A 27,922-nucleotide genomic window follows, 5' to 3' on the forward strand; every position below is an offset into this window, starting at 1 on the left:
CTACGGAGCTCCCGGGAGACGCAGGTGAGTCCCGGCAGCCCCATGGCGGGGACCGGGGGGCTGCACTCCTGCGGGGGGGGGGGCCTGGCTGCAGGGTGTCCCCTGACCCAGCCTGCAGCCACAGCAGCCCAGGAGCCCTGCGCCCTGCGTCCTGCTCCTTGTGCCCTGCGTCCTGCGTCCTGCGCCCTGCACCCTGCACCCTGCGCCCTGTGTCCTGCTCCTTGCGCCCCTCGTCCTGCGTCCTGCGTCCTGCACTGTGCACCCTGCACCCTGCATCCTGCATCCTGCATCCTGCGCCCTGCGTCCTGCATCCTGCATCCTGCGCCCTGCACCCTGCACCCTGCATCCTGCGTCCTGCACCCTGCGCCCTGCGTCCTGCGCTGTGCGCCTTGCATCCTGCACCCTGCGTCCTGCACCCTGCGTCCTGCACCCTGTGCCCTGTGCCCAGTGCCCTGCACCCTGCGTCCTGCATCCTGCGCCCTGCACCCTGTGTCCTGCACCCTGTGCCCTGTGCCCAGTGCCCTGCACCCTGCGTCCTGCGCCCTTGCACTCCTGCGTCCTGCACCTTGCACCCTGCACTCTGCACCCTACAAGCTGCACCCTGCACCCTGTACCCTGTGCCCTTGCACTCCCGCACCCCACACCCCGTGCCCTGTGCCCTTGCACTCCTGCACCCTGCACCCCGCGCCCTGAATCCCTGCACCCTGCACCCCACACCCTGCCCTCCAGCACCAGCACGCTACGCACCATGCGCCCTGCAGCTAACAGCCTGCACCCTGCACCCCAGCACCCCTGCAACCCTGCATCCCCCACCCCAACTCCCTGCATCCCCGCACCCCGCATCCCGCACCCTGCCCTTGCACCCCCGCACCCTGCCCTCCCCGTCTTGCACCCCTGCCTGCACCCCGCACCCCAGTGCCTCTACACCACACACCCCACACCCCGCAGCCTGCACCCTGCACCCATGCACCCTGCACCTCGCATCCTGCACTCTGCAACATGCACCCCTGTCTAGTTGCACCCTGCACCCCCCCAAACCCCCCCACACCCTGCACCCTGCACCCCCCCACACCCCCCCACACCCTGCATCCCTGCATCCCCCTCCCTGACCCCCATACTGCACCCCACAGCCCTGCACTCCCCACCCTGCACCCCACAAACCTGCGCCCCCACACCTTGTACCCCCCCGCTGCACCCCCCACTGCACCCCTGCACCCCACAACTCTGCACCCCACAACCCTGCGCCCCTGCACCCTACACAGCACCCCTCAACCCTGAACCCCCCCCACCCTTCATCGCTGCACCCCACAACCCTTCACACACACCCCCGCACCCCTGTAGCCCCACACACACACCCCGTCCTCCCCTCCTACCTTGATGCCACCCCTGGGCGCTGCTGGAGCACCCCAAAACTCCCCCCAGCTGCACCCTAGGGGCTCCCACAACACTGCCAGTTTGGGGTGGGGGGGGCCCATGCCCCCCCAGTGGAGCCCCCTGCCCGAGCAGAGCCTGGCAGCAGGAGGGCCGGGGCAGGGAGCTCAAGCCCCCATAGGGTGGGGGGAGCTCAGCACCCCCCATCCTGCCACCGTCCCCCCCCCAGGAAAGGGACGGATGGGACCGATGAGGACGCTGAGGCTCAGCCTGCTGGGCTGCCTGCTGCTCGTGCCCCGGCTGCGCGGTGAGTGACGGGGTGGGGTTGGTTTTTTTTTTGGGTGACCCCCGACTCGCCCCCCCCCCCCTCCACCTTTCTCACACCCCCCCACCACCTTCCCCATAGGGCAGGAGGCGTCTGCCTGCGCCTGGGGCTGGGTGCCCTTCGAGGAGGGATGCTACGGCTTCTTCCCACGGGAGCTGAGCTGGAGAAGGGCGGAGGTGAGGGGACCGGTGGGGGGGGGGGGGGGGGGATGTGGGTTTGGGGGTGACACCCCCCCACCCCCCATTGGGCACCCCCACGGCGCTCAGCTTTGCCGGTCCCTGCCGGGGCTGTGCGTGGGGGTGGCAGTGCCACCCGGGATGGGGATGCTCCTCTCCGAGGGGGTCCTGGCCCCACGCGGGACTGGCTGCCACCACGGTGCCACCACGGCCACCCTGTGTCAGGGGACAGCGTACGGCTCTGCCAGGCACCGCGTGCGCCCACACGCCAACGGCACCGGTCCTGCCGTCCCCCCCCTTGGTGGAACCAAGAGTCGGGGACCAGGGCTTGGGGTCGGGGATCGGGGGTTGGAGTTGGGGACCAGGAATTGGGGTTGGGGACCAGGAATTGGGGTTGGGGACCAGGGGTTGTGATTGGGGACCAAGGGTTGGGGTCTGGGGCAAAGGATTGGGATCAGGGCCCAGCGATTGGGGTTGGGAACCAAGGGTTGGAGCCGAGGACCAGAGATTGGGGTCTGGGGCCAGGAATTGGGGTCGGGGATCAAAGGTTGGGGTTGGGGACCAGGGGCTGGGCTCAGGGACCAAGGATTTGGGTTGGGGACCGGGGATTGGGGTCAGGGACCAGGGGTTGGGGTTGGGGACCAGCAGTTGGAGCTGAGGACCAGAGATTGGGGTGTGGGGCCAGGGTCTGGGATTGGGGACCAGGGGTTGGGGTCAGGGATCAGCGTTTAGGGTCGCGGACCAAGGGCTGGGGTCAGGGTCTGGTGTCACCCCCCGTCCCCGCCGCAGGCCTTTTGCCAGCGCTTCGGCGCGGGGACCCACCTGGCCTCGGTGCACAGCGCGGAGGAGCACCAGGCCGTCGCCGCCATGCTCGCCTCCTCCCGCCCCGGCGAGGGCAGCAAGGAGGGCGACGGGGACAACGGCATCTGGATCGGCCTCCACCGCCCCCTGGGGGTGAGTGCGGCCCCGGGGCAGAGCCGGGACCCCCGAGAGCCCCGAAACCCACTCCCGGCAGCCCCGAGCAGAGCGGGGCTGGTGGCACCAGCCGGGGGTCAGAGAGTCACCTCTTCCCCCCAGAGCCACCGCTGGCAGTGGTCGGACGGCTCAGAGGTGGACTACGGCTCCTGGCACCGGCAGCCCGGCACCAGGAGGAGAGCCTGCGCCGCGCTGCAGGACACCGCCGGTGAGCATGGGCCACCGGTGGCACTGGGGACCCGGCCACCAGCATCCCTGGCCACTGTCATCCCTGGCCACTGGCATCCCCGGCCACCAGCGTCCCCGGTCATCAGGGTCGCCAGCCAGCAGGGTCCCTGGCCACCAGCATCCCCCATCCCCGGCCGTCAGGGTCCCTGGCCACCCATGGCACAGGCTGAGCCCCCACAGCTCCTGCCAGACCATGGCTGGGGCAGCCCTCGGTGGCGGGTGGCACTTGGGTGCGCACACACACACACGGACACGTGCACACACACACAGACATGTGCACACACACAGACATGTGCACACACACACACGGACACGTGCACAGGCACACACACGCACACTGAATGGACACACGCTGCACACACACACCACACACTTGTGCACACACACAGACACATGTGCATGCACAGCCACGCCTTGCACGCACACACACATGCGCGCACACACACGCACACGCACACGCACACACACACACGCACACGCGTGGTGCGAGCACCGGGCCGCGCTCCTGGCAGCAGGGCCGCCGGGGGGTCCCGGGGGGCTGACGGCCCTTTTCCCTTCCAGATTTCCTGACGTTGTCCAGCGACACCTGCGCCCACAGAAAACCCTTCATCTGCAAGTCCAGCGCCTAGAGCCGCGGGCAGCCCCTGCCTGCACCCCTGCCTGCACCCCTGCCTGCACCCCTGCCTGCCATCCCTGCCCGCCATCCCTGCCCACCGCGGCGCAGCCGGCCGCAGTAAAGGTCGCTCAGCCCATCCGGGTCTCCGCATCCTTCATCCCACGCGCCTCACGCCCGGAGTGGGACCCCACACTGCCCCACAGCGCCGTGGGGCTGGGGAGGGGGGGACCCAACCGGGGCTTGGCGTGCATGGGGGTCTGCTGTCACCCGGCCACCAACCGCCACGGGGAGCGGGGACGGGGACAGGGATGGGGAGCCCAGGGCAGGGACAGCTTCTGCCAGAGGACCAGTGGGGCTGGCGGAGCCCCACACCCCATGGGACCCCCGCAGCGCCCACGGGACCCCCACAGCCTCTGGGAGACCCCCATCACCCCAGTGGGGCTCCTGTGGTCCCAAAGTGATCCTATGGCCCATGTGGGACCCCTGTGATCCCCAAAGGTCCCCATGGCCTTAGGGACAGCCCGTGACCCATGTGGGACCCCCATGGACCCGGGAGGATCCCCATGGTCCCAGTGGGGATGCCATGTGGGATCCCCCACAGCTCTTGTGGAACCCCTATGCTCCCCCCCGGACCCCTATGGCCCCCATGAGACACCCATGTGGGACCCCCATTGCCCCCAGAAAATCCCCCCCAACCCTGCAGACCCCCATGACCCCATGGGACCCCCATGCCCTGGGACCAGGCTCTCCTATGGATGACTCCTGCAGTGGGGCAGCCCCATGGCCACAGCTGCCTGCGTCTTCACACCATCCCCGTCCCTGTCCCCATGTCCCCATGTCCCCATGTCCCCATGTCCCCGTCCCCATCCCGGGCTGCCCGGCGCAGTTTGTTGTGCAGGTGCCATAGTAACTGGGGGAGGAGAGCTCAGCCAGAGCTCCGCACCAGCAGGGTAAGGGGGCTCAGCCCCCCAGGACCTCCACCCCGGCGCTGGGGGTGCGTCCCCGGGGTCCCAGGGGCTGCATCCAGGGGGTGCCGGGGGCTGTGCCTATGGGGTACTGGGGGCTGATTCCAGGATGTGCCAGGGGCTGCATCCATGGGGTGCCGGGGGCTGTACCTATAGGGTATTGGGGGCTGCATCCATGGGGTGCTGGGGGCTGTGTCTATAGGGCATTGGGGGCTGCATCCATGGGGTGCAGAGTTTTCTTCCCTGGGGTGCCAGGGCCTGCACCCAGGGGATGCTGGGGTTCACCCAGGGGATGCTGAGCCCCCCCCGCGGGGTGCTGGGGGGTCCCCTCAAGACGTCACCCCCGGTGCGCTGAGCAGGGGGGCGCGGGGGGGTGAGGGGGCACGGAACGCCGGAACTCCCCAGCCATTGTGACACTGGTGCCCGCCGGCGTCCCGGCTGCAGACCCACGTCCCGCTCTGAGGGGACCCCGGCTGGCTCCGGGCTGAGGGGCCGCGCTCGCCGCCGGCACTGCCCGCCATGGCGGCCGACGCCTGGGTGGGCAGCTGGAGACCCCACCGCCCCCGTGGCCCCATCGCCGCTCTCTACAGCAGCCCCGGGCCCAAGTACGGGCTCCCCACCAACGTCGGTGAGTCGGAGCGGGGGGGTCCGGGGGGCCGCGGTGCCCGTGGGGTGCCGGTGGGGTGCCGGGGGTCCCCCAACCCACCGCCCCCCTGCCCACCCAGGCTACCGTCTGCACGACCCCTCCCGCAGCCGAGCCCCTGCCTACAGCTTCGGGGTGCGGGCGGGGGGGCGGCAGGAGGAGCGCTCCCCAGGGCCGGCGTACCTGCTGCCCCCTGGGACCACCGCCAAGGGCAAGGACGGGACCCCCGCCTTCTCCATCTACGGCCGCCCCCGCGACCTGCCGCCCCTCCGCACGCCTGGACCAGGTAAGGGGGGCGACAGGAGACTCGGGGGGGGGGGGGGCAGGGCTGGGGACCCCCCCAGCCATGCCCATGCCCCCCCCTGCTCCCCCCAGGCTGCTACTCCCCGGAGAGGGCCGGCAGGTTGGCGTTCCCCTCCGCACCCGCCTGCTCCCTGCGCTCCCGCACCCGGCAGGGCACCGGCCAGCAGACGCCGGGTAGGAGAGATGGGGGCCAGGCTGGGACCCCCGTCATCGCCCCTGGGCTGGATCCCCATCATCCCTGGGCTGGGATCCCCCATCATTCCCAGGCTGGGACCCCCGTCATCGCCCCTGGGCTGGATCCCCATCATCCCTGGGCTGGGATTCCCCATCATTCCCAGGCTGGGACCCCCATCATCGCCCCTGGGCTGGGACCCCCCATCGCCCCCGGGCTGGATCCCCATCTGCCCTGGGCTGAGAGACCCCATCACCCCCAGGCTGAACCCCCATCATTCCTGGGCTGGGACCCCCCATCATCCCCAGGCTGAGCCCCCCATCATCACCCCTGGGCTGGGACCCCCCCATCATCATCCCAGGACTGGGACCCCCATCATCCCCGGGCTGGATCCCCATCATCCCTGGGCTGAGCCCCCCATCATCCCCAGACTGACCCCAGGGCAGGTAACCCCCCTGCCCCACCTCGCCCCAGCCGGCCCCCCTGAGCCCCATCTCCCCCAGGCCCCGCCGCCTACCGGCTGCCCCCCATGCTGGGCCCCCGCGTGGTGAACAAGAGCGCGGCCCCCAACTTCTCCATCCCGGGGCGCAGCAACGTCGGCGCCTTCTACCAGGACTTGTGTAAGGTGAGGTGGGGGGGACGGGGCTGGGGTGTTGAGGGGTCGGGGGGCCAGGATGCTGGGGGCTGGGGTAGCCGGGGGCCCATCAGCACAGCCTCTTGCCCGCAGACGCCGGGGCCGTGCGGCTACCGCGTGGTGGACGCCGACGTGTACAAGCGGCGGGCGCCGCAGTACAGCATGTTGGCGCGCAACACCCTCCCCGGGGACACCACCGTCAAGCCCGGACCCGGCGCCTACAGCCCCGAGCAGGTGAGGGGGCACCGGGGGTCCCGCCGGGGCAGGGCAGGGCAGGGTGGGGTCCGCCAGACCCCCCAGCCCTCACTGCCGCCCTCTCTCCCACCCAGCAGAGCCGGCAGCGGGGGCTGACGTTTGGCATCCGGCACTCCAACTACCTGGTGCCCCTCATCGTGGACGTGCTCGACTAGGGGGGGGTGGGCGGGGGGCTGCGGGCGATGGAGACAACCCGCACCAAAAGATCGATGCCTTCATCCGGAGCTGCTCTCCTCATGTCCCACCGCGTCGCCCCGCCGGGGCTGCCCGTCCCGCTCTGCCCGGGGTGGGATGGCACCACCCGGGCCCTGCAGCCATCCCAGGGGGTCGGGGAGCACCGCCCCCCCCGTGAGCTGCCCTCGCCCCCGCCTGTGCCCTTCTCTCCCAGAGCAGACCCTGCGGAGGCTGTGGAGGAGGGAAGCGGGGCTGAGCTCGGGCCCCACAGCCCCACAGCCGGGGCAGCGTGTGCCGGGGATGGAGGATGTGCTGCCCACACAGCCCCATCCCCGCTGCAGCCCCATCCCTACTGCCTGCCCGCGGCACCCAGCTGACTCCTGCTGGTCATGCTATCCCATCCCCATCCCATCCCATCCCATCCCATCCCATCCCATCCCATCCCATCCCATCCCATCCCATCCCAACCATCCCCATCCCCATCCCCATCCCCATCCCATCCCCATCCCACCCCGGGCTGCACCCCCCGCAGCGTGGCCAGCAGGGCGAGGGGGGATTGTGCCCCTCTGCTGCGCTCTGCTCTGCTCTGGGGGGACCCCCCCGCAGTGCTGCCTCCAGCTCGGGGGCCACCAACATCAGAAGGACATGGACCTGGTGGAGCGGGGCCAGAGGAGGCCCCGGAGATGCTGGGAGGGCTGGAGCCCCTCTGCTGGGAGGACAGGCTGGGAGAGGTGGGGGGGTCAGCCTGGAGAAGAGAAGGCTCCGCGGAGACCTCCGAGCCCCTTCCAGTGCCTAAAGGGGCTCCAGGAGAGCTGGGGGGGACTCTGGGTCAGGGAGGGGAGCCATGGGACGAGGGGGAACGGTTTGACACTGACAGAGGGGAGACTGAGAGGAGATGTGAGGAAGAACTTGTGGGCTGTGCGGGCGGTGAGCCCCTGGCGCAGGGTGCCCCGAGAAGCTGTGGTGCCCCATCCCTGGAGGTGTTCAAGGCCGGGTTGGACGGGGCTGGGAGCGACCTGGGCTGGGGGGGGTGTCCCTGCCCGGGGCAGGGGGGGGACTGGGTGGCCTTTAACAGTCCCCTCCCACCCAACCCATTCTGTGATTCTGTGATTCCTTTTGCTGCTGGCGTCCTTGCAAAAGCCCATCTCTGATGTCCCTGTCCCATCCCCACCTGCCCGGCCATGACCCCCTGAGCAGTTTGGGGTCTGTCACAGGCGCTCCCCGTCGCCACCGGGCAAAGGCCAGAGGACGGCAGCCACCCTCGCCCAGGGCAGGGCCGCTGCCACCACCTTCTGGTGCCGCTGGTGCCGGTGCTCTGCTGACTGTGCCACAGCCCTGCGCTGTGGTGGGACGGCCGCTGACATGTCCCTCAATGTCCCCCACTGCATCCGTCCCACTGTAGCCCACACCTGGCTCTGACCACGGGTCCCCATGTCGGGCGCTCCACCCCTCCCCATGACACCGCAGCCCTCAGCCCCTCGGCAGGTTCCCCCCCGCCAGGGCTGGGGCCACCCCAGCAGTTGGGGACACACACGGTCACCTGGTCCCCTCGGTGGCACTGGGGGCATCAGCAAAGTGCCATGGGACACCCCCCCGTGCTGAGGGTGCTGTGGGTGCCATGTGTGCCATGGGTGCCATGGGTGCCGTGGGTGCCGTGGGTGCCCTGGGTGCCACGGGTGCTGCACATACCGTATGTGCCGTGGGTGCTGCACACACCATGTGTGCCATGGGACCTGTGCACGCCACGGGTGCTGCAGGTGCTGCGGGTGGGGACACCAGGAGCTGTGCAGGCCGGAGGCAGGGGTGGCCGTGCAGACCCCTCGGGCACCGCCGCGGCTGTCCCGGGGGGACCGGGGGGGCCCAGCCCTGCCACCCACCCACTCCGGCCTCTCCCCGCCCGGCCCGACCCACGCTCGCTGCCCCGGGGACAGAGTCCAGCGCCGGAGATGACGCCTTGCCGTGGGCACGGGGCCAGGCCGGGCAGGAGCGGGTGCCGGCCAGCTGGGATCGGGGTGCCGGCTCTGCGGGATCGGGCATGGCCACCCAGAGCTCCATCCCGGCCCTCATCCTCAAGAAGCGGGATGGCGAGCGGCTGGAGGAGGAGGAGATCCAGAGCTTCGTGCGCGGCGTGACGGATGGCACCGTGCAGCAGGGACAGATCGGTGGGGGCACAGCGGGGGGACAGAGCCCAGGGACTCACGGAGGGGACGTGGGGTGGGGAGGTCGTGGCAGCGGGACATGGCAGGGGACGCAGTGGGGGGCACAGGGACATGGTGGGGAACGTGGCGGAGGCACGGCCGGGACAGACCCGGGGTGGGGACATCGCCAGGGGACCTGGCACAGGGACACAGCAAAGGGCAGTAGGACACACAGGGGGATGTGGCCGGGCAGGGTGGGGGTCCCCGGCCATGGGTGGGGTGGGGGGTCCCAGTGGAGGGTGGTGGGTGGGACAGCAGGGCCAGCCCTGGGACGCGGCAGGGGGTCAAGGCCAGGGGACACGGCTGGGGACAAGAGGGAGACCCCCGGGGTGGGATGGGGACATCAGAGCCCGGGGCTGCGGGGGCTTGGGGTGGGGAGGGGGGGCTGTCTCTGGAGACCCCCTGCCCATCCCCGTGTCCCCAGGCGCCATGCTGATGGCCATCCGGCTGCGGGGCATGGACACGGCGGAGACGCTGGCGCTGACGCGGGCCATGGCGGGCTCGGGGCGGGCGCTGGCCTGGCCCCCCACCTGGCACGGGCGGGTGGTGGACAAGCACTCCACGGGCGGCGTGGGGGACAAGGTCAGCCTGGCCCTGGCCCCCGCCCTGGCCGCCTGCGGCTGCAAGGTAAGGAGGGGACGGGTCGGGGGGGGTCCCTGTGCCACCCCCGTGTCCCCCGCACACACCCATCCCACGTCCACAGGTGCCCATGATCAGCGGCCGGGGCCTGGGCCACACCGGCGGCACGCTGGACAAGCTGGAGGCCATCCCCGGCTTCCGCGTCACCCAGAGCCCCGAGGAGGTGAGGGACGGGGACACGGCCACCGCCACTGTGTCACCTGGCGGGCACACCGGGCTCGAGGGGACTGGGAGCTCCCTCGGGACATGGGATGCTGATGGGATGCAGGATGCTGATGGGATGCAGGATGCCCATGGGATGCAGGATGCTGATGGGATGTGGGACACTGATGGGATGTGGGATGCTGATGGGATGCCAGATGCCAACAGGACATGGGATGCCAATGGAATGCCAGTGGGACACGGGGTGCTGATGGGATGCTGATGGGATCATAGAATCATAGAATCGTAGGATTGGAAGGGACCTCTGGAGATCATGTAGTCCAACCCCCCTGCCAGAGCAGGGCCACCTTAGAGCAGGCTGCACAGGAACGCGTCCAGGCGGGTTTTGAATGTCTCCAGAGATGGAGACTCCACCACCTCCCTGGGCAGCCTGTGCCAGTGCTCTGCCACCCTCAAGGTAAAGAAGTTCCTCCTCACGTTTAGGTGGAACTTCCTATGCTTAAGTTTGTGCCCGTTACCTCTTGTCCTGTCACTGGGCACCACCGAAAAGAGCCCCATCCTCCTGGCACCCACCCTTTAAGTATTTATAAGCATGGATCAGGTACCCCCTCAACCGACTTTTTTCCAGACTAGAGAGACCCAATTCCCTCAGTCCCCCAGGATGTGGGATGATGATGGGATGTGGGATGCTCGTGGGATGCGTATGCCAAGGAAATGCCAATGGGATGTGGGATGCCAATGGGATGCGGGACATGGGTAGTGGCAGCACACCGCTGGTCCCGCAGATGCAGAGCATCCTGGAGCGGGTGGGCTGCTGCATCGTGGGGCAGAGCGAGGAGCTGGCGCCAGCTGACCGGGTGCTGTACAGCCTGCGGGACGTCACCGCCACCGTCGACAGCCTGCCCCTCATCACAGGTAAGGGGGAACAGGGACGGGGACAGGGACGGGGACCCAGTCTCGGAGAAGGGCCAGGGAGGGGTGGCAGCGGGGCGAGGACAGCGGCCTCAGCGGGGCGGCCCTGGCCTCAGCCTCCATCCTGAGCAAGAAGGCCGCGGAGCAGCTCTCGGCGCTGGTGCTGGATGTCAAATTCGGGAGCGCGGCCCTGTACCCCACACTGGAGAGCGCACGGGAGCTGGCCCACAGCCTGGTGAGCCCCCGGCCCCCCAGGACCCCTTGCCCTGGGACAGCGGGTGCTGAAGCCACCTCCTGCCTGCGCTGTGCCCTGCCTGCGCTGAGCCCTGCCTGCGCTGAGCCCTGCCTGCGCTGCCTGCAGGTGGAGGTGGGCGAGCAGCTGGGCATCCGCACGGCGGCCGTGCTGAGCCGCATGGGCGAGCCGCTGGGCCGCTGCGTGGGCAACTCGCTGGAGGTGCTGGAGGCCCTGGAGTGCCTGGAGGGGGGCGGCCCCCCCGACCTGCGGGAGCTGGTCACCAGCCTGGGTCAGGCACGGGGACAGGGGGACATGGGGCCACGGGGGGAGATGGGGACAGGGTGAGAATGGCCCAGGGTCTACACACACGAGTCGCCTGCCCCGACCCCCCCGGCCACAGACCCCTCTGTGGCACTGGGGACCCTCCTTATGTCCCCCGCAGCCCGGCACCCCCCTGCAGCCTCGGGGACCATCCCTGTGCCCCCCCAGCAGCTCTGTCCTCCCACCCACCCCCCCCGGGGTCCTGTCCCGTCCCCTTTCCCTGCCCTTGTCTCCCCAGTCCCCTCTTCATCCCCCACCTTTGCCCCCAGCCCCCTGCCTGCCCCACAGGCCGGTTCCCAAAACTGACCCTTCACCCCACACTCTCCCACACACCCAGGGTGTCCCGGGGGGTGTCAGTGGGGTGGGAGGTGGTCCGGGGGGGTCACAGCACTGGGGTCCCAGCCCGTGTCCTGCAGGTGGGCTGCTGCTGTGGCAGTGTGGGCTGGCGGGGGACGCGGAGCAGGGCCGGGAGCGGCTGGGGCGGGCGCTGGACGAGGGCTCAGCCCTTCGCACCTTCGAGGCCATGTTGGGGGCACAGGGGGTGCCCCCCCCCACCGCCCACCGCCTCTGCGCTGGGCCCCCCCCCGAGCGCCGCCAGGTCCTGGGGCAGGCGAGTGTCTGCGAGGAGCTACCTGCACTGCAGGGAGGTGAGCGGGATGGGGGAACGGGGGACACTGCGGGGGGGACACTGCGGGGGGGACACTGCGGGGGGGACAGCCCCACATCCTGCTTTCACACCCCACAACACATCCTCCCCCCCCCCGGAGGCTGAGGGCCCCCTAAGTGCCCCGGGGTCCCTGCTCCCCCCACATATCACCCTCTGGGGTGCTCAGGGCTCCCCTGGCCTATTCCCCCCACCCTGGGTTCCTGCCCCACAACCCCCATTCCTGGGGGCTCCACAACTCCCAGGCCCTGGGGTCCCTGCCTGCACCCCCCACCCAGGGCTCCCCGAAACCCACACAACCCAAACCCCATACCCCTCTGGGGCCCCAACCCCCCGCCCTCACCCCACATCCCCCCCTATGCTTAGGGCTCCCTAAACCCCCTACACCCCACATCCTCCCCCCCAGCCCCCTGCCTGCCCCATATCTGGGCCTCCCCCCATGCCCCAGACCCCACCCCCCTCTGGGTCCCTGAACACCCCACCCCGGGTCCCTGCCTGTGCCCCCCGCCCCACATCCCCCCTTCCTGGGCCCCCCCCGTTCCTGGTTCCCCCGCCCTGCCCCACACACTGCCCCCCGCCCCCCAGGCTGGGTGCAGGCCGTGGAGGCGCTGCCGCTGGCCCGTGTCCTGCATGAGCTGGGGGCCGGCCGGGCGCGCGCCGGGGACCCCCTGAACCCCCGGGTGGGCGCCGAGCTGCTGGTGGGCGTGGGGGAGCACCTGCGGGAAGGTAACGGGGGAGGCGGTAGATGGGGGGAGGCATCAGGGGGTAACAGGGGGGCTGGGGGTCACGATGGGGGTCGAGAGGGCTGGGGAGGACTGGGGTGCAAGGGGAAGGGCTGGGGGAGGGGCTGGGGGTACCAGGGGGAAGGGAGGGGCAGAGGGAGACTGAGGCGGGGGGACACCGGGGTGTAACAGGGTGCTGGGGGGCTCGGGGAGGGGCTGGGGGGGGCCGGGGGGGACTGGGGGGGTAACAGGGAGCTGAAGGGAGATGGGGGGGGGGGGGGGCTGTTGGGCAGCAGTTGGTAAGGGGAGGGGCAGAGAGGAGGGGGGAGGGGCTGGAGGGGGGAATGAGAGGGAATGGGGGGGGCGGGGGAAGCTCGGGGTAGGGGGAAGGCCAGAGGGGACCGAAGGGGAGCACAGGGGGCTCGCGGGGGGGGGGGCAGAGGTAACAGCGGGCCCGGGGGAGGCCAAGGGGGGGAACCGGGGGGCACTGGGATGTAACGGGAGGGGCTGTGGGGCGCTCGGGGGGGGATGAGGGGTACCAGGGGCTCCAGGGAGAGGCTGTGGGCGCCCCCCGTGACCCCCCGCCCCCCCCAGGCCAGCCCTGGCTGCGGCTGCACCACGAGGGGGCGCTGGACGCGGGGGGGCGGCAGGCCCTGCAGGCCGCGCTCCGCCTGGGCCCCGCGCCGCCCCCCGCCGCGCCGCCGCGCCTGGCCCACACCATCCTGCCCGCCGCGCCCCCCGCGACCCGGCCGTGACCCCGGGCCGGGGGGGGGGGTGTCAGGGCTGGGGTCACGGCCGGGTCAAGGTGAGGGTCAGGGCCGGGGGAGTGGGTGCGTGGGAATGCCGCCGGGCGCGCATGCGTAGAGTCGCTGCGGCGAGTGCGCTCAGTGCGCATGCGCCGGCTCCGCCCCCTCCTGCTGCTTCCGCTTCCGGTTGGAGGAGTGCGGCGGGCAGCGGGCGGCGCGGGTGGGACCGGGGTCAGAGGGCGAAGGTCAGCGCGGGGCGGAGGGTCGCGGGGGGAAGGGCGGGGTCAAAGGGCACGGGGGGCGGGCCCGGGGGCCAGAGGGCAGTGGGAGGGGTGAGGTCAAGGGGCACGTGGGGAGCAGGGCTAGGAGGTCAAAGGGCAACAGGAGGGGAGGGGCCGGGGTCAAAGGGCATATGGGGGTCGGGGGGCAGCAAAAGGTGAGGGGTCAGAGGGCATTAGAAGGGTCAGAGGGCAGCAGGGGGAGCAGGGCCGGGGTCAGAGGGCGGTGGGGAGGGGCAGGCTGAGGGATAGGACATGGGGTGGGGGTCAAGGGGCAGGTAGTGGGGCAGAGCCGGGGGTCAAAGGGAGGGGATCAGGCCATGGGGGAGCCCATCCTCCCTCCCGGCCGTGCCCCCCATACTGCCCTTCCCCCACAGCCCCGCCATGTTCCCCACTCACTGCCTGCGCCGCCTGACCCATGGAGTGACCCACAGAGTGTCCTGCAGCCTGACCCACGGAGTGACCCATGGGAGGCCCCACGGAGTGACCCGCAGCATGACCCGTGGCGTGACCAATGGCCTGCCCCACCGCCTGCCCCACAGCATGACCCGCAGCACGACCCCCGGCCTGCCCCCGTGTCGGGCACTGTGGGGCCAGAGCCCCTCAGGGCAGGTGCTGCCGCTGGGGCGGCGTCTGGCGGTGGCACTGGGGGTGGCGGGGGCGGCGGGGGGCATCTGGCTGTACCTGCGGGAGGAGAAGGAGCGGCGGCAGCGGGCGCGGCGGCGAGCAGAGCTGCAGGCGCTGGCACTGGGGCAGGGCGACTTCCAGCTGCGGGACCAGACAGGGCGGCGGCGCTGCAAGGGCGATTTCCGCGGGCAGTGGGTGCTGCTCTACTTCGGCTTCACCCACTGCCCCGACGTGTGCCCCGAGGAGCTGGACAAGCTGAGCCGCGCCGTGGGGCTGCTGGAGCGCGAGCCCGACCTTCCTCCCCTCCAGCCCCTCTTCATCACCGTCGACCCTGAGCGGGACGACGCGGCCGCCATGGCGCGCTACCTCCGCGACTTCCACCCGCGCCTGCTGGGGCTGACGGGCAGCCCCGAGGAGGTGCGGGCAGCCAGCAGCGCCTACCGCGTCTACGCCAGCGCCGGCCCTAAGGATGAGGACGGGGATTACATTGTGGACCACAGCATCCTCATCTACCTGCTGGGCCCTGACGGGCTCTTCCTCGACTGCTACGGCCGCAGCAAGAGCGCCGAGCACATCGCCCGCAGCGTGCGCCGCCACATGCAAACCTACCAGCCACTCCTCGACGACGCAGGGCAATAAAGGTGCCTGCACCCCAAAAACGCCTCCTGCACGCCTGGGGAGGGACACACATACATACACACCCCCTCCAGGACTGGCCCATGGCAAGGATGCCCTGGGTAGGCAGGTGGAGGGACCCTCCCCACCTCCCGTGGGTCCCCAGCAACCCCCGCAGGACCGTCCCAGGGGAAGGAGGGACCACCACCCACAGGGCTGTCCCCCAGGAGGGAGGCCCCGGGTAGGTGGGCAGAGGGACCTCCACCACCCTGTGATGGCACCCCAGCACTGTCCTGTGGGGAGGGGAGCACTGGGTAGGTGAGTGGAAGGACTCCAGCACCCCCTGCAGCCCCCCAGAGCTGTCCCAGGGGGAGGGGATGCCCAGGCAGGCAGGTGGAGGAACCCTCCCCAGCCCCATGCCACCCCCAACTGCCCCTTGCAACCCCCCAGAACCATCCTAGAGGGACAGGGAACCCAGGTAGGCAGGCAGAGGCACCCCTGCCATGGTCCCTCAGGACTGTCCTGCAGGGAGGGAGGCCCCTGCTGCCCCCCAGGACTGTCCCACAGTGGGGAAGGGCCCTGGGTAGGGGGCCAGAGAGGGCCCTGGGTAGGGGGGCAGAGGGACCCCTGGCAGCCCCCACCATCCCCTGCTGCCCCCCAGCACTGTCCCGGGGGGACAGAGGCCCCAGATAGGCAGGTGGAGGGACCCCCATCACCCCGTCAGCCCCCAGGGCCATCCCATAGTGGGGGAGGGAGGCTGCTACCCCCCACCACCCCCCAGTACCTTCCCATAAGTAGGGAGACCCCGGGTAGGTGGGCAGAGGGACCCCTGCCACCCCCTGCTGCCCCCCAGCACTGTCCCACAGGGAGGGAGGCCGCAAGTAGGCAGGCAGAGGGACCCCTGCAGCCCCCCAGGACCATCCCCACAAGGAGGGAGGGTGCCAGCTCCAAGGGACGGGGCTTTTCCCTTCCTATGTCCCCCAGGACAGCAGAGCCTTTACCAAAGAGGGGGTTTATTGCTGAGGGGGTGGGTATATTGGGGGGGGGGGGGGGATCTGGCTCAGGGGCAGGTGGAGGGGGGCTGGAAGGTGTGGAAGCGTTCATGTGGCCGCTGGTGGGTGAGGAGTCGCAGCCGCAGCGTGTCCAGCGCTTCCTCCAACCCCGGATCCTGCGCCAGCTCCACCACGTAGTCGTTGGCCTGGAGGCAGGGGAGGGAAGAAAGGAAAGGAGGAAGCGGTGGGTGGGTTGGAGGGGGGCCCAGCAAAGCCTGGGGGGTCCTCCCCAGTGTCACTTACCAGCTGGAGGGAGGCCAGCATGTAGCGGCACACCTCGAAGGGGGGCTGCCCTGCCACCAGGCTGGCAAAGGTCCGCCATTCCCCCAGGTCCCCGCAGCGGCTCGCCAGAGCGTCCCCATAGCTGTGGATGTCAAAGGTGGCTCGTTCCTCCTGCGGGGAGAGGGGATTCAGGCATGGGGAGGGGGCTGCCAGACCTCTGCCAGCACAGGCAGGGGGCCAGGCCCCTGGTGGGTCCCTGCGTGCCCTGGCCCCCTGCACTGCGCGGAGTCCTTGCCTGTTCCTGTAGTAGTGGCTCCATCTTCTCCTCCCAGCAACGGACGTGTTGGGAGAGCTCTGTCTCCTGCACATACTTTTGGGAGTTGGCAATGAACAGCTCCTGCAGGGAATCCGTGCATGGTTTTGAGTGGGAAGGGACTGTTAAAGGCCACTGAGTCCATCCCCTGCCCTGGGCAGAGCCACCCCCCCCCAGCCCAGGTCGCTCCCAGCCCCGTCCAACCCGGCCTTGAACACCCCCAGGGATGGGGCAGCCACAGCTTCTCGGGGCACCCTGCCCCAGGGGCTCACCACCCTCACACAAGAGAATTTCTTCCCAATATCTCATTTAAATCTCCCCTCTTTCAGCTTAAAACCATTCCCCCTCGTCCCATGGCTCCCCTCCCTGACCCAGAGTCCCTCCCCAGCTCTCCTGGAGCCCCTTTAGGCACTGGAAGGGGCTCTCAGATCTCCCCAGAGCCTTCTCTTCTCCAGGCACCCCAACCCTCCTGCCACCTTCCCAGGGCTGGAGCCCTCTGCCACTGCCGGCACACTCCAGCCCTGTCCCCACGCCATCCCTGTGCCACCAGCACCTACCACGTTCCTGCGGACCAGCTCCTCGTAGCCCAGCGAGCCCTCATCGGCGAGGCCTGCAGGAGGGCATAGTGTCACCAAAAATGACACCACACAGCCACCCCCTCCTGCCAAGCAGGGACAGGGCAGGGGTGTTTGGGATGGGGTACAGCAGCCCCTCCCAGCTCGCAGCACCAAGGCTGTGGGGCTTGTGCCGAGAGGAGCGCACTTGCCAGCCCCCCCACCAGCACTCACCCAGGTCTCTTTCCCCCAGCTCCTCTGGGGCCTCAGGCTGGATGTCCTCGTGCTCTGCAAAGTCATCTGCCAGGAGGGGACACCCGCTCAGTGCCCCCCAGCCTGACCCCATCTCGACAAGGGCCATCACCACCACGAGAGCGGACCCCCCAGCTGTGGGACGGGAGGGATGTGGGGTGCCAAAGTACCTGCTACTTCATCGTAGTCAGGCCCACGTTCCTCCTCCAGCAGATCCACCTCCTCGCATGGCGGCAGCAGTGGCCCCTGGTAGAGAACAGCTCTGAGCCCCCCTGCGCTGGCCGCCATGAAGGGCACCACTGTGCCCCCCCAGCAGGGCGGGCAGGGGTCCCAGCTGCCCCCAGCTCACCGCCCGGCTCTGCAGCTTCCTCTGTGCCGCCATCCGCTCCTTCAGCTGCTTCCAGTACAGCACTTCCAAATCTGCCCAGAGAGGGGGTGCTAGGCCTGGGGAGCGCTCATCCGCTCCCCTCGGGGGGCTCAGCCCCTTCAGCCCCCACCCCGCAGCAAAGCCCGGGCTCCCCTCGTGTGGTTTGGGGCTGCAGGCCGGGGTGACGCCTGCCCTTCCCTCTGTGTCCCACCACTACTGTGGAAGCCAGCCCCTTGTCCCCCAGCCCCCCCCCAGGCACAGGAGGGGCTCTGCAGCCAGCACAGGCGAGGTTTAGTGCAGCTGGATCTCAGGTCTGCTTTTTGAAAGAGGAATAGCTGCAAGACCTTGAATCTCCTGCCATTCCTAAACTGGAGCATCTTTCTCCAGCCCTGACAGCCAGGCTCTCCTGGTGCTGCCCCCGCCCTCTGCCGTGAGCCCCCCCAGCATGGCCCTGCCACAGGGGCTCTGGCTCCACTCCCTCCCGGTTATTTGCCTCCGTCTCAGCTCCTCAGTGAGGCATCCTGCCGCTTTCCAGCCCAAAGCCCACCTGGGGGAGGGCGTACGGCGTGGGGCACGACAGCACGTTTGCCTGTGCTCAGCCCCAGCCGGGAACAGCCAGAGCCGCAGGCTGGGAGGTAAATGCCGCCTCCCCAACAGGCTCACCGTGTCCCACTCACCTGCAAACGTCGGCCCTTTTCTCCTGGTTTTCCTGCTGTCGGCGACGTCATCATCTGGGGGAACCAGAGAGGATTAAAGTTACAATCAGTTGAAGGTGCCAACCCCCTGAGCACTCCCAGGGATGCCAGCAGGGAGAGCAGGTGGGCGAGGGCTGGCGGCAGCAGGCAGCCCCCCACTGACAGCACCACCAACCCCGTCTGCTACCCTCACAGCGTGCAACAAGCTCGTCGTCACCTCCAGAGTCACCTCCTTCCCCCAGAGGTAGCCTGGCTGTGCCTGGGACAGCCACCACCAGCTCCAGTTCCAGCAGTTCCCAGGCTCTAAGGCAGCCTGTTCCCTTTGGAGTGGGGCATAGCAGCACAAGGCCACCTCGGCAGGACAGGAACAGGGGGACTCCTGCGTGGACCTCTCCTCCTCCCTGTAGCCTCCCCTCACAGTACAGCCCACCTGCCATTAGATTCCGACTGCTATTACTTGACACTCTCTCCTTGTTTGCTGTAAACATGTCTTGTTTAACGCCCTGCCAAGGCAGAGAGCCCTGGCCAGCTGCTTCTGTCTCAGATAATGCCCCTTTCCCCCCAGAGCTCTGGTTAAGGGACAAGCCTGGGTGAGGACATCCTGGAGCAACAAATGCAATTCACATCTCACTGGGTGAATAGGATGGAGCTACCTGGGCAGCTCCAGAAAGACCAAGACCAGAGCAGAGACATCGGCAGGGTCAGAGCTGCTGCTGAACGGGGCTGGCCAGGACAGGAGCACCCACAGCAGATGGGTTTGGGTAAGGTATGTCCTGACAGAGGAGGCTCCTGCTGCAAGCTTGGCCAGATCCTCTGGGAACGCCATAGCCACAATACTCACAGGCTGCAGAGAACCATTTCATGAAGTCCTGAAGCTTCCTCGGTCCCTTCCTCTTCCGTTTGCCCCCGACCATGTCATCCACGCCGTGCGGAACCAGGAAGGGCCTCCCTGCAGGCAGGCATAGAACCACAGAGCAGTTTGGGTGGGAAGGGACCATTAAAGGCCATCAAGTCCCCCCCCTGCCCCGGGCAGGGACACACCCCCCCCAGCCCAGGTCGCTCCCAGCCCTGTCCAACCCGGCCTTGAACACCTCCAGGGATGGGGCAGCCACAGCTCCTCGGGGCACCCTGCGCCGGGGGCTCACCGCCCGCACAGACAAGAATTTCTTCCTCACATCTCATCTCAATCTCCCCTCTGTCAGTGTCAAACCGTTCCCCCTCATCCCATGGCTCCCCTCCCTGACCCAGAGTCCCTCCCCACCTCTCCCGGAGCCCCTTTAGGCACTGGAAGGGGCTCGGAGGTCTCCCCGGAGCCTTCTCTTCTCCAGGCTGACCCCCCCACCTCTCCCAGCCTGTCCTCCCAGCAGAGGGGCTCCAGCCCTCCCAGCATCTCCGGGGCCTCCTCTGGCCCCACTCCACCAGGTCCATGTCTCTCCTGTGCTGAGGCCCCCGAGCTGGAGGCAGCACTGCGGGGGGGTCTCCCCAGAGCAGAGCGCAGCAGAGGGGCACAATCCCCCCTCACCCTGCTGGCCACGCTGCAGGGGAGGCAGCCCGGGATGCCGGGGGCTCGCTGGGCTGGCAGAGTGCATTGCCAGCTCATGGTCACGCAGAGATCAGCAGCCCCACCAGGCGCAAGTGGCTCTAAGCACAGCCCAGCCACCTGCAAGGGTCCAGGATGAGGCAGTTGCCCCTCACCTATCACGGCACTGGGAAAGACTTGCCGTGGCTCTGAGGATGCTGAAGGATAAGCAGCTGGGAAAGCAATCCTTACTGCCTCTGCAGAGCTGGGCCCTGACCCACCCAGAGCAAACTGAAACCTGGGGAGCAGCCCCTCTTCCCCAGTTCCCCCTCAAATACCTTTCTTAAATGGTTTGTCCTCAGAGTCAGCAAAGGGGTCGAGGCTTTTCCATGGATCCAGCATCTCCTGGCAGAGGAGTGAGCAGAGATGAAGCCAGCAGAGCTCTGGACCGCTCTGCTCCCAGCAAAGCCCCCTGCGGCACCCTGGAGTGGGCGCACAGGAGCCACCAGGCCCAGTGGGTCACCCCACCATGGGCAACAGCGCAGCACGGAGCACAGCGGGGAGGGCAGGGGTGTCCCAGGGCTTCCCACAGTGTCCCACACAGACTCAGAGAGGCTCCCTAGCTCTGCCCTCCCCTACCTTGATATGTGCTGTGGGGTCCTCGGCAGGGGCTCGCTCCCGCAGCATATAGCCCCTCACCCGGGGCGCACTCTGGCAGACACAGAACGAGGCAGTGAGTTTCCTGCAGCAGCAGGCAGTGAAGCATGGTGCAGCGGTGCTCTGGGGAAGGAGCCATGCAGAGACATGGCCCCCACACCTACCCTCTGTGCCTCAATGCGTTCAAGAGCAGCCGGAGTCATTTCCACATCATCCTCCAGGGCCCCGGGCATGTCGTCCCCTCTGCTGTTGTCATCATCTGGTCCAGCAGCACCTGGCAAGGGAACAAAAGGGTCAAACACCGTAAAAGCTTCTGTGAAACCCCAGTTCATAGAATCACAGAATAGTTTCGGTGGGAAGGGACCTTTAAAGGCCATTGAGTCCACCCCCCTGCCCTGGGCAGGGACACCTCCCCCCAGCCCAGGTCGCTCCCAGCCCCGTCCAACCCGGCCTTGAACACCTCCAGGGATGGGGCAGCCACAGCTTCTCGGGGCACCCTGCGCCAGGGGCTCACCGCCCCCACAGCCGAGAAGTTCTTCCTCAGATCTCATCTCAATCTCCTCTGTCAGTGTTAAACTGTTCCCCCTCGTCCCATCGCTCCCCTCCCTGATCCAGAGTCCCTCCCCACCTCTCCCGGAGCCCCTTTAGGCACTGGAAGGGGCTCGGAGATCTCCGCAGAGCCTTCTCTTCTCCAGGCTGGCCCCCCCCACCTCTCCCAGCCTGTCCTCCCAGCAGAGGGGCTCCAGCCCTCCCAGCAGCTCCGGGGCCTCCTCTGGCCCCACTCCACCAGGTCCATGTCTCTCCTGTGCTGAGGCCCCCGAGCTGGAGGCAGCACTGCGGGGGGGTCCCCCCAGAGCAGAATCTGCCCCTCAACACCCCTGAGCCCTTCTCGGCAGGGCTGCTCTCCACCCCTCCATCCCCAGCCTGTGCTGGGACTGGGGGCTGCCCCGACCCGGGTGCAGGACCCTGCGCTTGGCCTGGTTGGACCTCATGAGGTTAATTTCCACCCCATCTGCCGCAGAGTTTCCCTGGAGAGTTTCCCTGGCCACGGCCAGCTGAAACTGCTGAGAGCACCAGACCACCTCGATGTAACAGAGGACAGGAGCATCCCGCACAGCAGCAGCTGCCTGAACACATACACACAGCCCAGCCTGGCTGGACAGACAGGCAGGAAGGACAAACAGCTGGATCTCTCATCAGCCTACCCACCACGCATGTCTCACCTCTATCTTCAGAGAAACTCAGCATCAGGACAGGGGCCCCACCACTGCCGAGGATGCCGAACGCTGCTCCTGCCAAGATGACAGAGGCGAGAGGTCACAAGCGGCCCCAGCAGGCAGGACTCACACTGCCCCTGCCCACGGCTGCCCCAGAGCGGCCTTAGCACTGCCTCTTCCCACCAGCGCTGGCTGTGGGCAGTCCCCCCCTCCCCAGCCAGGGAGCAGGCAGGGGGCAGCTGCCAGCATCAGCACCCTGCCCTCACCCACCCCCTGATCATGGAATCACTGATGTTGGAGAAGACCTTTCATCAAGTCCAACCCTTACCCCAGCACTGCCAAGCCCACCACTAAGCCATGTCCCTCACCACCACGTCTGCCCATCTGTCAAATCCCTCCAGGGATGGCGGCTCCCCCACTGCCCTGGGCAGCCTGTGCCAGTGCTTGACAACCCTTTTGGGGAAGAAATTTTTCCCAATATCCACCCTAAACCTCCCCTGGTGCAACTTGAGGCCGTTTCCTCTTGTCCCATCTCCTGTTCCATGGGAGCAGAGACCAACCCCCCCTCGCTACCCCCTCCTGTCAGGGAGCTGTAGAGAGTGAGGTCTCCCCTCGGCCTCCTCTTCTCCAGGCTGAGCACCCCCAGGGCCCTCAGCTGCTCCTCACAAGTTCTCCAGACCCTTCTCCTTGTGCTCCAGACCCCTCACCGGCTCCATTGCCCTTCTCTGGACACGCTCCAGAGCCTCAATGTCTCTCTTGTTTGAGGGGCCCAAAACCAAACAGCACTCGAGGTGGGGCCTCACCAGTGCCGAGTCAGGGGGACGGTCACTGCCCCAGTCCTGCCAGCCACGCTGTTCCTGACACAGGCTGGGATGCCGTCGGCCTTCCTGGCCACCCGGACACGCTGCCGGCCCACGTTCAGCCGGCCGTCGACCAACACGCCCAGGTCCTTCTCCACCAGGCAGCTCTCCAGCCACTCTGCCCCACGCCTGTAGCGTCCATGGGGTTGGTGTCACGCAAGTGCAGGACCCGACACTCGGCTGTATTGAACCTCACACCACTGCCCTCAGACCATCAATGCAGCCTGTCCAGACCCCTCTGTAGAGCCTTCCTACCCTCCCGCAGATCAACACTCCCGCCCAACTTAGTGTTGTCTGTGAAGTTACTGAGGGTGCACTCGATCTCCTCGTCCAGATCATTGATAATGATATTAATGAGAACCAGCCCCAGTACCGAGCGCTGGGAAACACCACTTGTGACCGGCCGCCAACTGGATTTAACTCCATTCACAACTCTCTGGGCCCGGCCAGCCAGCCAGTTCTTTACCCAGTGAAGAGTATGCCCATCCAAGACATGAGCAGCCAGTTTCTCCAGGAGAATGCTGTGAGAAACTGTGCCAAAGGCTTTACTAAAAAGTCCAGGTAGACAACACCCACAGCCTTTCCCTAATCCACTAAAACTCTGGCAACAAGAGGCCCTGCTGTTCTGGCAGGCAGTTTTGCTGGAGGCAGGCAGCAGAGGCAAGCCGTACGCACGTCTCACCCCAGGGAGCTGGGCTCTCCGGAGGGAGGCGGGCAGCAGAGGACCGCAGGGCGCTCCCCACCCCCCAGTGCTGCCCCCTGGCCGGCAGCTCTGAGCCCCCCCGTACCTGCTGTTCTGCCTGGGCTCCCTTCGTGCTGCCGCTCCTGCAGGCCGGTGGGGGAGAGCCCCCCCAGCTCGAGCAGGAAGGCTCCAGTGGCATGAGGGGTGCAGGTGTTCATCCGGAAATCCCTCCGGCTGGCCAGGATCTCTCCTTTCCGGCTGAGGGCAAAAAACATGTCAGGGGAATGCCGAGACCAGGCTCTGCCCTGTCCAACTGGGAGGCCAGGGAAGGGGCACTGGCCGCTGGGGAGCCCCACTGGGGTGTCCCAAAACCCCCCTGCTCTGGGATGGTGGGGAATCAGCCCCAGCTGGCTGTTCTCAGCAAGCAAAGTCCTGACTGGATTTCCCAGTGCAGCCCCAGCTCGTCCCTCCCCGGGGACTCTCCTGCCCCGCCATCACCACAGGACCACACGCCTCCCAGTTCTCCAGGCCCCATGGAATTATCCCGCCTGTCACCCAGTTTAAACTGGGAAGGCACTACTTCCTTGGAGAGCCCGACTCTACTACAGCAACAGAGGGGCCCAGCTAAACCCAGAAGGGTGGCTGAGGGGCACGGCGAGTGGGCTTTCACCTCAACAGAGGGTTGTCCCTCTTCTCAGCTTCTTCTGGGAGGACCAAAGACATTGGAGTCAAGGGAACGATGTCCACAGCCTGCAAAGGCAAGGTGGCAGGAGAGCAGCAGGGCAGGACAGAGCTTGGGGAAGACACCCGGCACAGCACAGCACGGCTCGGGTGCCACTGTCCCTGCAGAACCTGGGTGGGACAGTGGCTGGCCCCAGGCACCTGTGGGACTCATCTAGGGAAACCCCGATGTGGGCAGGGACAGAAAAGGAGAAGGGCTTCTCTTACGTTGGGCTGCTGATCCTTCCTCATGTCCACGTTCGCCTGGCTGCTGTCCCCGATGTCGTCCAGGGAGAGGAACTGCTGAGAGAGCCCCACTGGTGGTGACCCCAGCTCGGCCTGCAGGGCCAGGCCGCCACTGGGGTACCCTAACCGGGGCAGGGGGACAGACACGGGGCGCACCCACATCTGCACCAGGCAGGCAGCACAGACCCAGTGGCAGAGACAGCAGAGCTGCAGCTTTTAAGCTGCTGTAGTGGGACAGGAACAGGGCTGGGGCGTGCAGCACTGTGAGGACAGCACTCAACGGGCAGGAGGAAAGCGAGGAAGGAAGGTGCCCGCTCCCAGCCCAGATAGCTGCCGCACGCCTTGGGGACAGAGTCCTGAGGGACAGCCTGAGCTAAGGAACACCAGAAGGAAGGCTAAGCCCCAGGGTGGAAGAAGGGAGGTCCCCACGCGCTGCACAGGGGCTGGCTCTTCTCCAGGAGGGCTGCGAGGTGGCAGGTAACATCTCTTGGAGGCCAGGACAGCAGTGTCGTGACAAAAAGCTCCCAGAGCGCTCCTGCCATGCCTGGGGGTGTGGAGCTAAACACTGCCCGCTAGGGCAGGGCAGGAGAGCGTACACAGGACATGGCGCCCACGGCGGCAGTCAGAAAGGGGGGAGTGCTGGGGGCACCCCCACTGCCTGCAGCCCCCTTGCAGCCGAAACCAGTGCTGCCTATGCCCACAAGCCTCCGAGTGCTCTGCTCCCCACACTGGGGCACCCACGCCCCTCTCACCTCCTCCTCCTCCTCTGTCCCAAAGGTCGCATCAGTGTCTTTGCCGTCCTGCCCCAGCGAGCTGGGCTGCTTTTCCCTCCTGAATCAGGGAGCAAAACACAGGGTCAGGATCTGCCCAGGGCAGCAACACCAGCTTCCCTCCAACCCCGCTGCGGCCTCTCTAAGCAGAAGCATTCCACAGTGCTACAGAGAGCATGGAGAGGTGACAGCACGGCCATCAGCACTACCGGACAGCCATGCCATCACCGTGCTCCCCTGACAAGAGCAAACTAACACACTCTTGGTGCTCCTCTGCGCCTGCCCAGGAAGGCGATGGGGGGCTGCAAAAGAATTGGGGCTTGCAGGAAGAGGGGACCCAGCCTGCCCAACAAACCCATCTGGAACAAAAACGTCCTGCCAATTCCAACTTGGAAGCTCTGTTACAGGAGGGAACGCTTCACTTGAGTCCCACAGCACAGGAATAATTGTCAGAGACTTTCGGAAACCTCCGCAGCAGCTTCACGTTGCTCCAGTCCAAACGGAGGATCTCTCAGGTCCTCTGCCTTGACCTCCCCCAAAAAACAGCATGATTTCCTACAGGTGAGGCTCATGGCTGGGCAAAGCACAGTCAAGATGGTTCCCTAGGGAAACTCGTTTGCATAGTTGAAGCCAAGCAGTTGTTTGGAGCGAGGTGCAGCACAAAAACCTCATCTTTCCCCAAACCCCCAGCCTGAGCGCAGTCAGGAGGGTGCCATTAGCCAACCTCTCCTCACTGGGGAGCATGTTCAGAGCCGGTGCCCGGCACATTACAGAAGGCAACTTGAGAGCAGCAGCAGCAGAGCCCTGCTTTCAGCAACAAGAGGAAAGATAAATCACAAGCTGCTTTGCCACACAGGACAGTTTCTTGCCCGCTAAGATTTACTCTGCAGGATGCTAGGCACTGCCCTCTCCTTACGCAACAGCAAAGCACTGCGGCAAGAAAACCGCAGGACGAAGCCACTGGAAGACGTGTGGGGACGAGCATCACCCCAGGCCCTCTGCGCTGAAGAAGTCCTGCCAGGGGCCTCTCCTGCAGCCACAAAAATCATTCTGCTATAAAGAACTTCTTACAGGACTGGAGACTGATCCTGCAATAGGATGGTTTGGGTTTTTTTAAAGAGAGAGAAGCGAGGCTCAGAGCAGGAGTGGGCCATGGACCTTTCTGCAGGTTCTCTCTACATGTAGGGGCACAGCTTCATCCCCAAAAGAGGACGCACAGCTCGCACGCTCTCAGGGCAGGAGTGACCGAACCTCATCGGGAAAGAGAGCGGGGAAGGGCTCAGGCCTTACTGCAGCGCCGAGGGCAAGAGCAGCAAGGCAGGAGCACGCAGCAGCATTTTCTACTGAGGCAGAGAAGACATGCTGGAAGGCAGCAGTCCTGAGCCCTGGCAAAGCTCCCTCCCTGGGGCTGAGGCTCTACTTACTTTTTGTTGGAGATGAAGTCAAGCGTCTGGTAGACCAGCGAGTAGAGATACTCCACCTGCAAAACAGCAACCAGACTCTTGGAGAAGGAGAAAGCAGCTCCCAGAAAAGCTATTCTGGCTGATGCTGGGAGAAGCCACCGCCCTTCTCTTATCTCCAGGCAGCTGGAGTTCAATTTTGTGATAATCTCGTTATTCTTTTCACTGTTTTAGCCATTCTGAGGCCAGATTAGGGGAAGCAGGGTTTTGTATTCCACCCTCTAGAGAAGAAAAGTGCTGAACAACAAGGTTCGTGGTCTTTTCTAGGCTGCCAACCCCAACGGGTATAAAGGGGTTGAATTTAGGAATTATAAGTTTATATCCTTTCATTTCCACAAGTCACTGTTACATTCAAGTCTCTCAAAATCCCAGAGAATCCCCCGTGGAGCTTGGGCTCAGGACGCAGCTGAGGGATGGCTGAACATACAGGGTGACAGGACCAGGGCCACCTCTCACCTTCCTGCTGTAGATGCAGGCGGAGCCCTGGATCAAGAGGGCCGCCTCGATGAAATTCATGGTGGTTTTGCCGTTGTCAAAGGAAATGCAGATTTGATCCAGCTGCAAAGCATGCAAAAGAAAGAAATCAAAAGGCTGATTTTCAGGCTGATTGGAGGGTAGTGCAGAGACAGCCAAGGCTGCCAGCAGCGCAGCAGGGACGCAGACAGAAAGCCTCCCTGCACGGGCACAGTCCCCCCTACCCTGCACAGGGGACGTAGGCCCCCCCTTACCTCCTCCAGATACTCCCCGAGCTGGGCAGCCACATCCACCTCCCAGTTCTTGGTGAGGTCATGAATGGGCTGCAGGAGGTGCAGGAAGCGCGACTCCACCTCCTCCATGGTGGCAGCTCCTGGTGGAGAAGCTCACCGCCTGCTCGATTCCCAGTGGTGTTTACACTGGCTTAAACCACTCCTTTCTCAACAGATGATGCCACAGGTGACATCTGAGGGTTGCAGGTCATGTAGAACTGGGCGCAGCTGATGTCTTGCGATAGCAGTGTAGAAACATGGAGTCAACTATATTTCAACAGAAAAAGATCAGACTGGACAGGGCTCTGAGCAACCTGATGTAGTTGAAGGTGTCCCTGCCCATGGCAGGGTGTTGGACGAAATGGCCTTTAAACGTCCCTTCAGCCCAAATCATTCTGTGATTCCATTATTCTATAAAATAAAAATTTCTGTATACATAGAATCACAGAATCAATTAGGTTGGAAAAGACATTAAGACCTTTGAGATCATCAAGTCCAACTATTAACCCAGCACTGCCAAGTCACCACTAAACCATCTCCCTCAGCGCCACATCTACGCATCTTTTTAATCCCTCCAGGGACGGCGACTCCACCATTTCCCTGGGCAGCCTGTTCCAGTGCTTGACAACCCTTT

General features: G+C 66.4%; 5 protein-coding genes across 5 annotated transcripts; 4 read left to right on the plus strand and 1 right to left on the minus strand.

Annotated features, from left to right (window-relative positions):
- LOC309681473 (struthiocalcin-2-like) lies at positions 1 to 3,813 on the plus strand. Its single transcript, XM_082495357.1, has 6 exons — positions 1 to 24; positions 1,601 to 1,678; positions 1,778 to 1,872; positions 2,662 to 2,826; positions 2,950 to 3,055; positions 3,637 to 3,813. Exons 2-6 carry the CDS (start codon positions 1,612 to 1,614, stop codon positions 3,702 to 3,704), a joined length of 501 nt encoding a protein of 166 aa, XP_082351483.1. The 5' UTR covers positions 1 to 24; positions 1,601 to 1,611; the 3' UTR covers positions 3,705 to 3,813.
- A 1,362-nt stretch (positions 3,814 to 5,175) lies between these two features.
- On the plus strand, positions 5,176 to 6,818 carry CIMAP1B (ciliary microtubule associated protein 1B; the record flags this gene model as incomplete). Its single annotated transcript, XM_082496504.1, has 6 exons — positions 5,176 to 5,284; positions 5,382 to 5,585; positions 5,675 to 5,776; positions 6,278 to 6,399; positions 6,502 to 6,642; positions 6,738 to 6,818. 6 exons carry the CDS (start codon positions 5,176 to 5,178, stop codon positions 6,816 to 6,818), a joined length of 759 nt encoding a protein of 252 aa, XP_082352630.1.
- Positions 6,819 to 8,872: 2,054 nt separating this feature from the next.
- On the plus strand, positions 8,873 to 13,445 carry TYMP (thymidine phosphorylase; the record flags this gene model as incomplete). Its single annotated transcript, XM_082491322.1, has 9 exons — positions 8,873 to 8,999; positions 9,460 to 9,662; positions 9,739 to 9,837; positions 10,622 to 10,751; positions 10,865 to 10,983; positions 11,110 to 11,272; positions 11,721 to 11,951; positions 12,554 to 12,694; positions 13,285 to 13,445. 9 exons carry the CDS (start codon positions 8,873 to 8,875, stop codon positions 13,443 to 13,445), a joined length of 1,374 nt encoding a protein of 457 aa, XP_082347448.1.
- Positions 13,446 to 13,628: 183 nt separating this feature from the next.
- On the plus strand, positions 13,629 to 15,000 carry SCO2 (synthesis of cytochrome C oxidase 2). The gene is made up of 2 exons (XM_082496460.1): positions 13,629 to 13,681; positions 14,092 to 15,000. The coding sequence occupies exon 2, from the start codon at positions 14,099 to 14,101 to the stop codon at positions 14,978 to 14,980; it is 882 nt and encodes a 293-aa protein (XP_082352586.1). The 5' UTR covers positions 13,629 to 13,681; positions 14,092 to 14,098; the 3' UTR covers positions 14,981 to 15,000.
- A 966-nt stretch (positions 15,001 to 15,966) lies between these two features.
- On the minus strand, positions 15,967 to 27,441 carry NCAPH2 (non-SMC condensin II complex subunit H2). Its single transcript, XM_082480154.1, has 20 exons — positions 27,271 to 27,441; positions 26,999 to 27,100; positions 26,507 to 26,562; positions 25,065 to 25,143; positions 24,295 to 24,366; positions 24,017 to 24,096; positions 23,453 to 23,604; positions 21,811 to 21,879; positions 20,752 to 20,861; positions 20,570 to 20,641; positions 20,269 to 20,335; positions 19,253 to 19,360; positions 18,394 to 18,447; positions 17,699 to 17,769; positions 17,520 to 17,595; positions 17,332 to 17,397; positions 17,101 to 17,153; positions 16,526 to 16,627; positions 16,252 to 16,401; positions 15,967 to 16,154 (listed from the first exon to the last, which is right to left on the minus strand). The coding sequence occupies exons 1-20, from the start codon at positions 27,376 to 27,378 to the stop codon at positions 16,017 to 16,019; spliced, it is 1,785 nt and encodes a 594-aa protein (XP_082336280.1). The 5' UTR covers positions 27,379 to 27,441; the 3' UTR covers positions 15,967 to 16,016.
- Positions 27,442 to 27,922: the final 481 nt, after the last annotated feature.

Source organism: Vanellus vanellus (genome assembly GCF_965231255.1).
Source record: "Vanellus vanellus genome assembly, chromosome: 1".
Taxonomy (NCBI): domain Eukaryota; kingdom Metazoa; phylum Chordata; class Aves; order Charadriiformes; family Charadriidae; genus Vanellus; species Vanellus vanellus.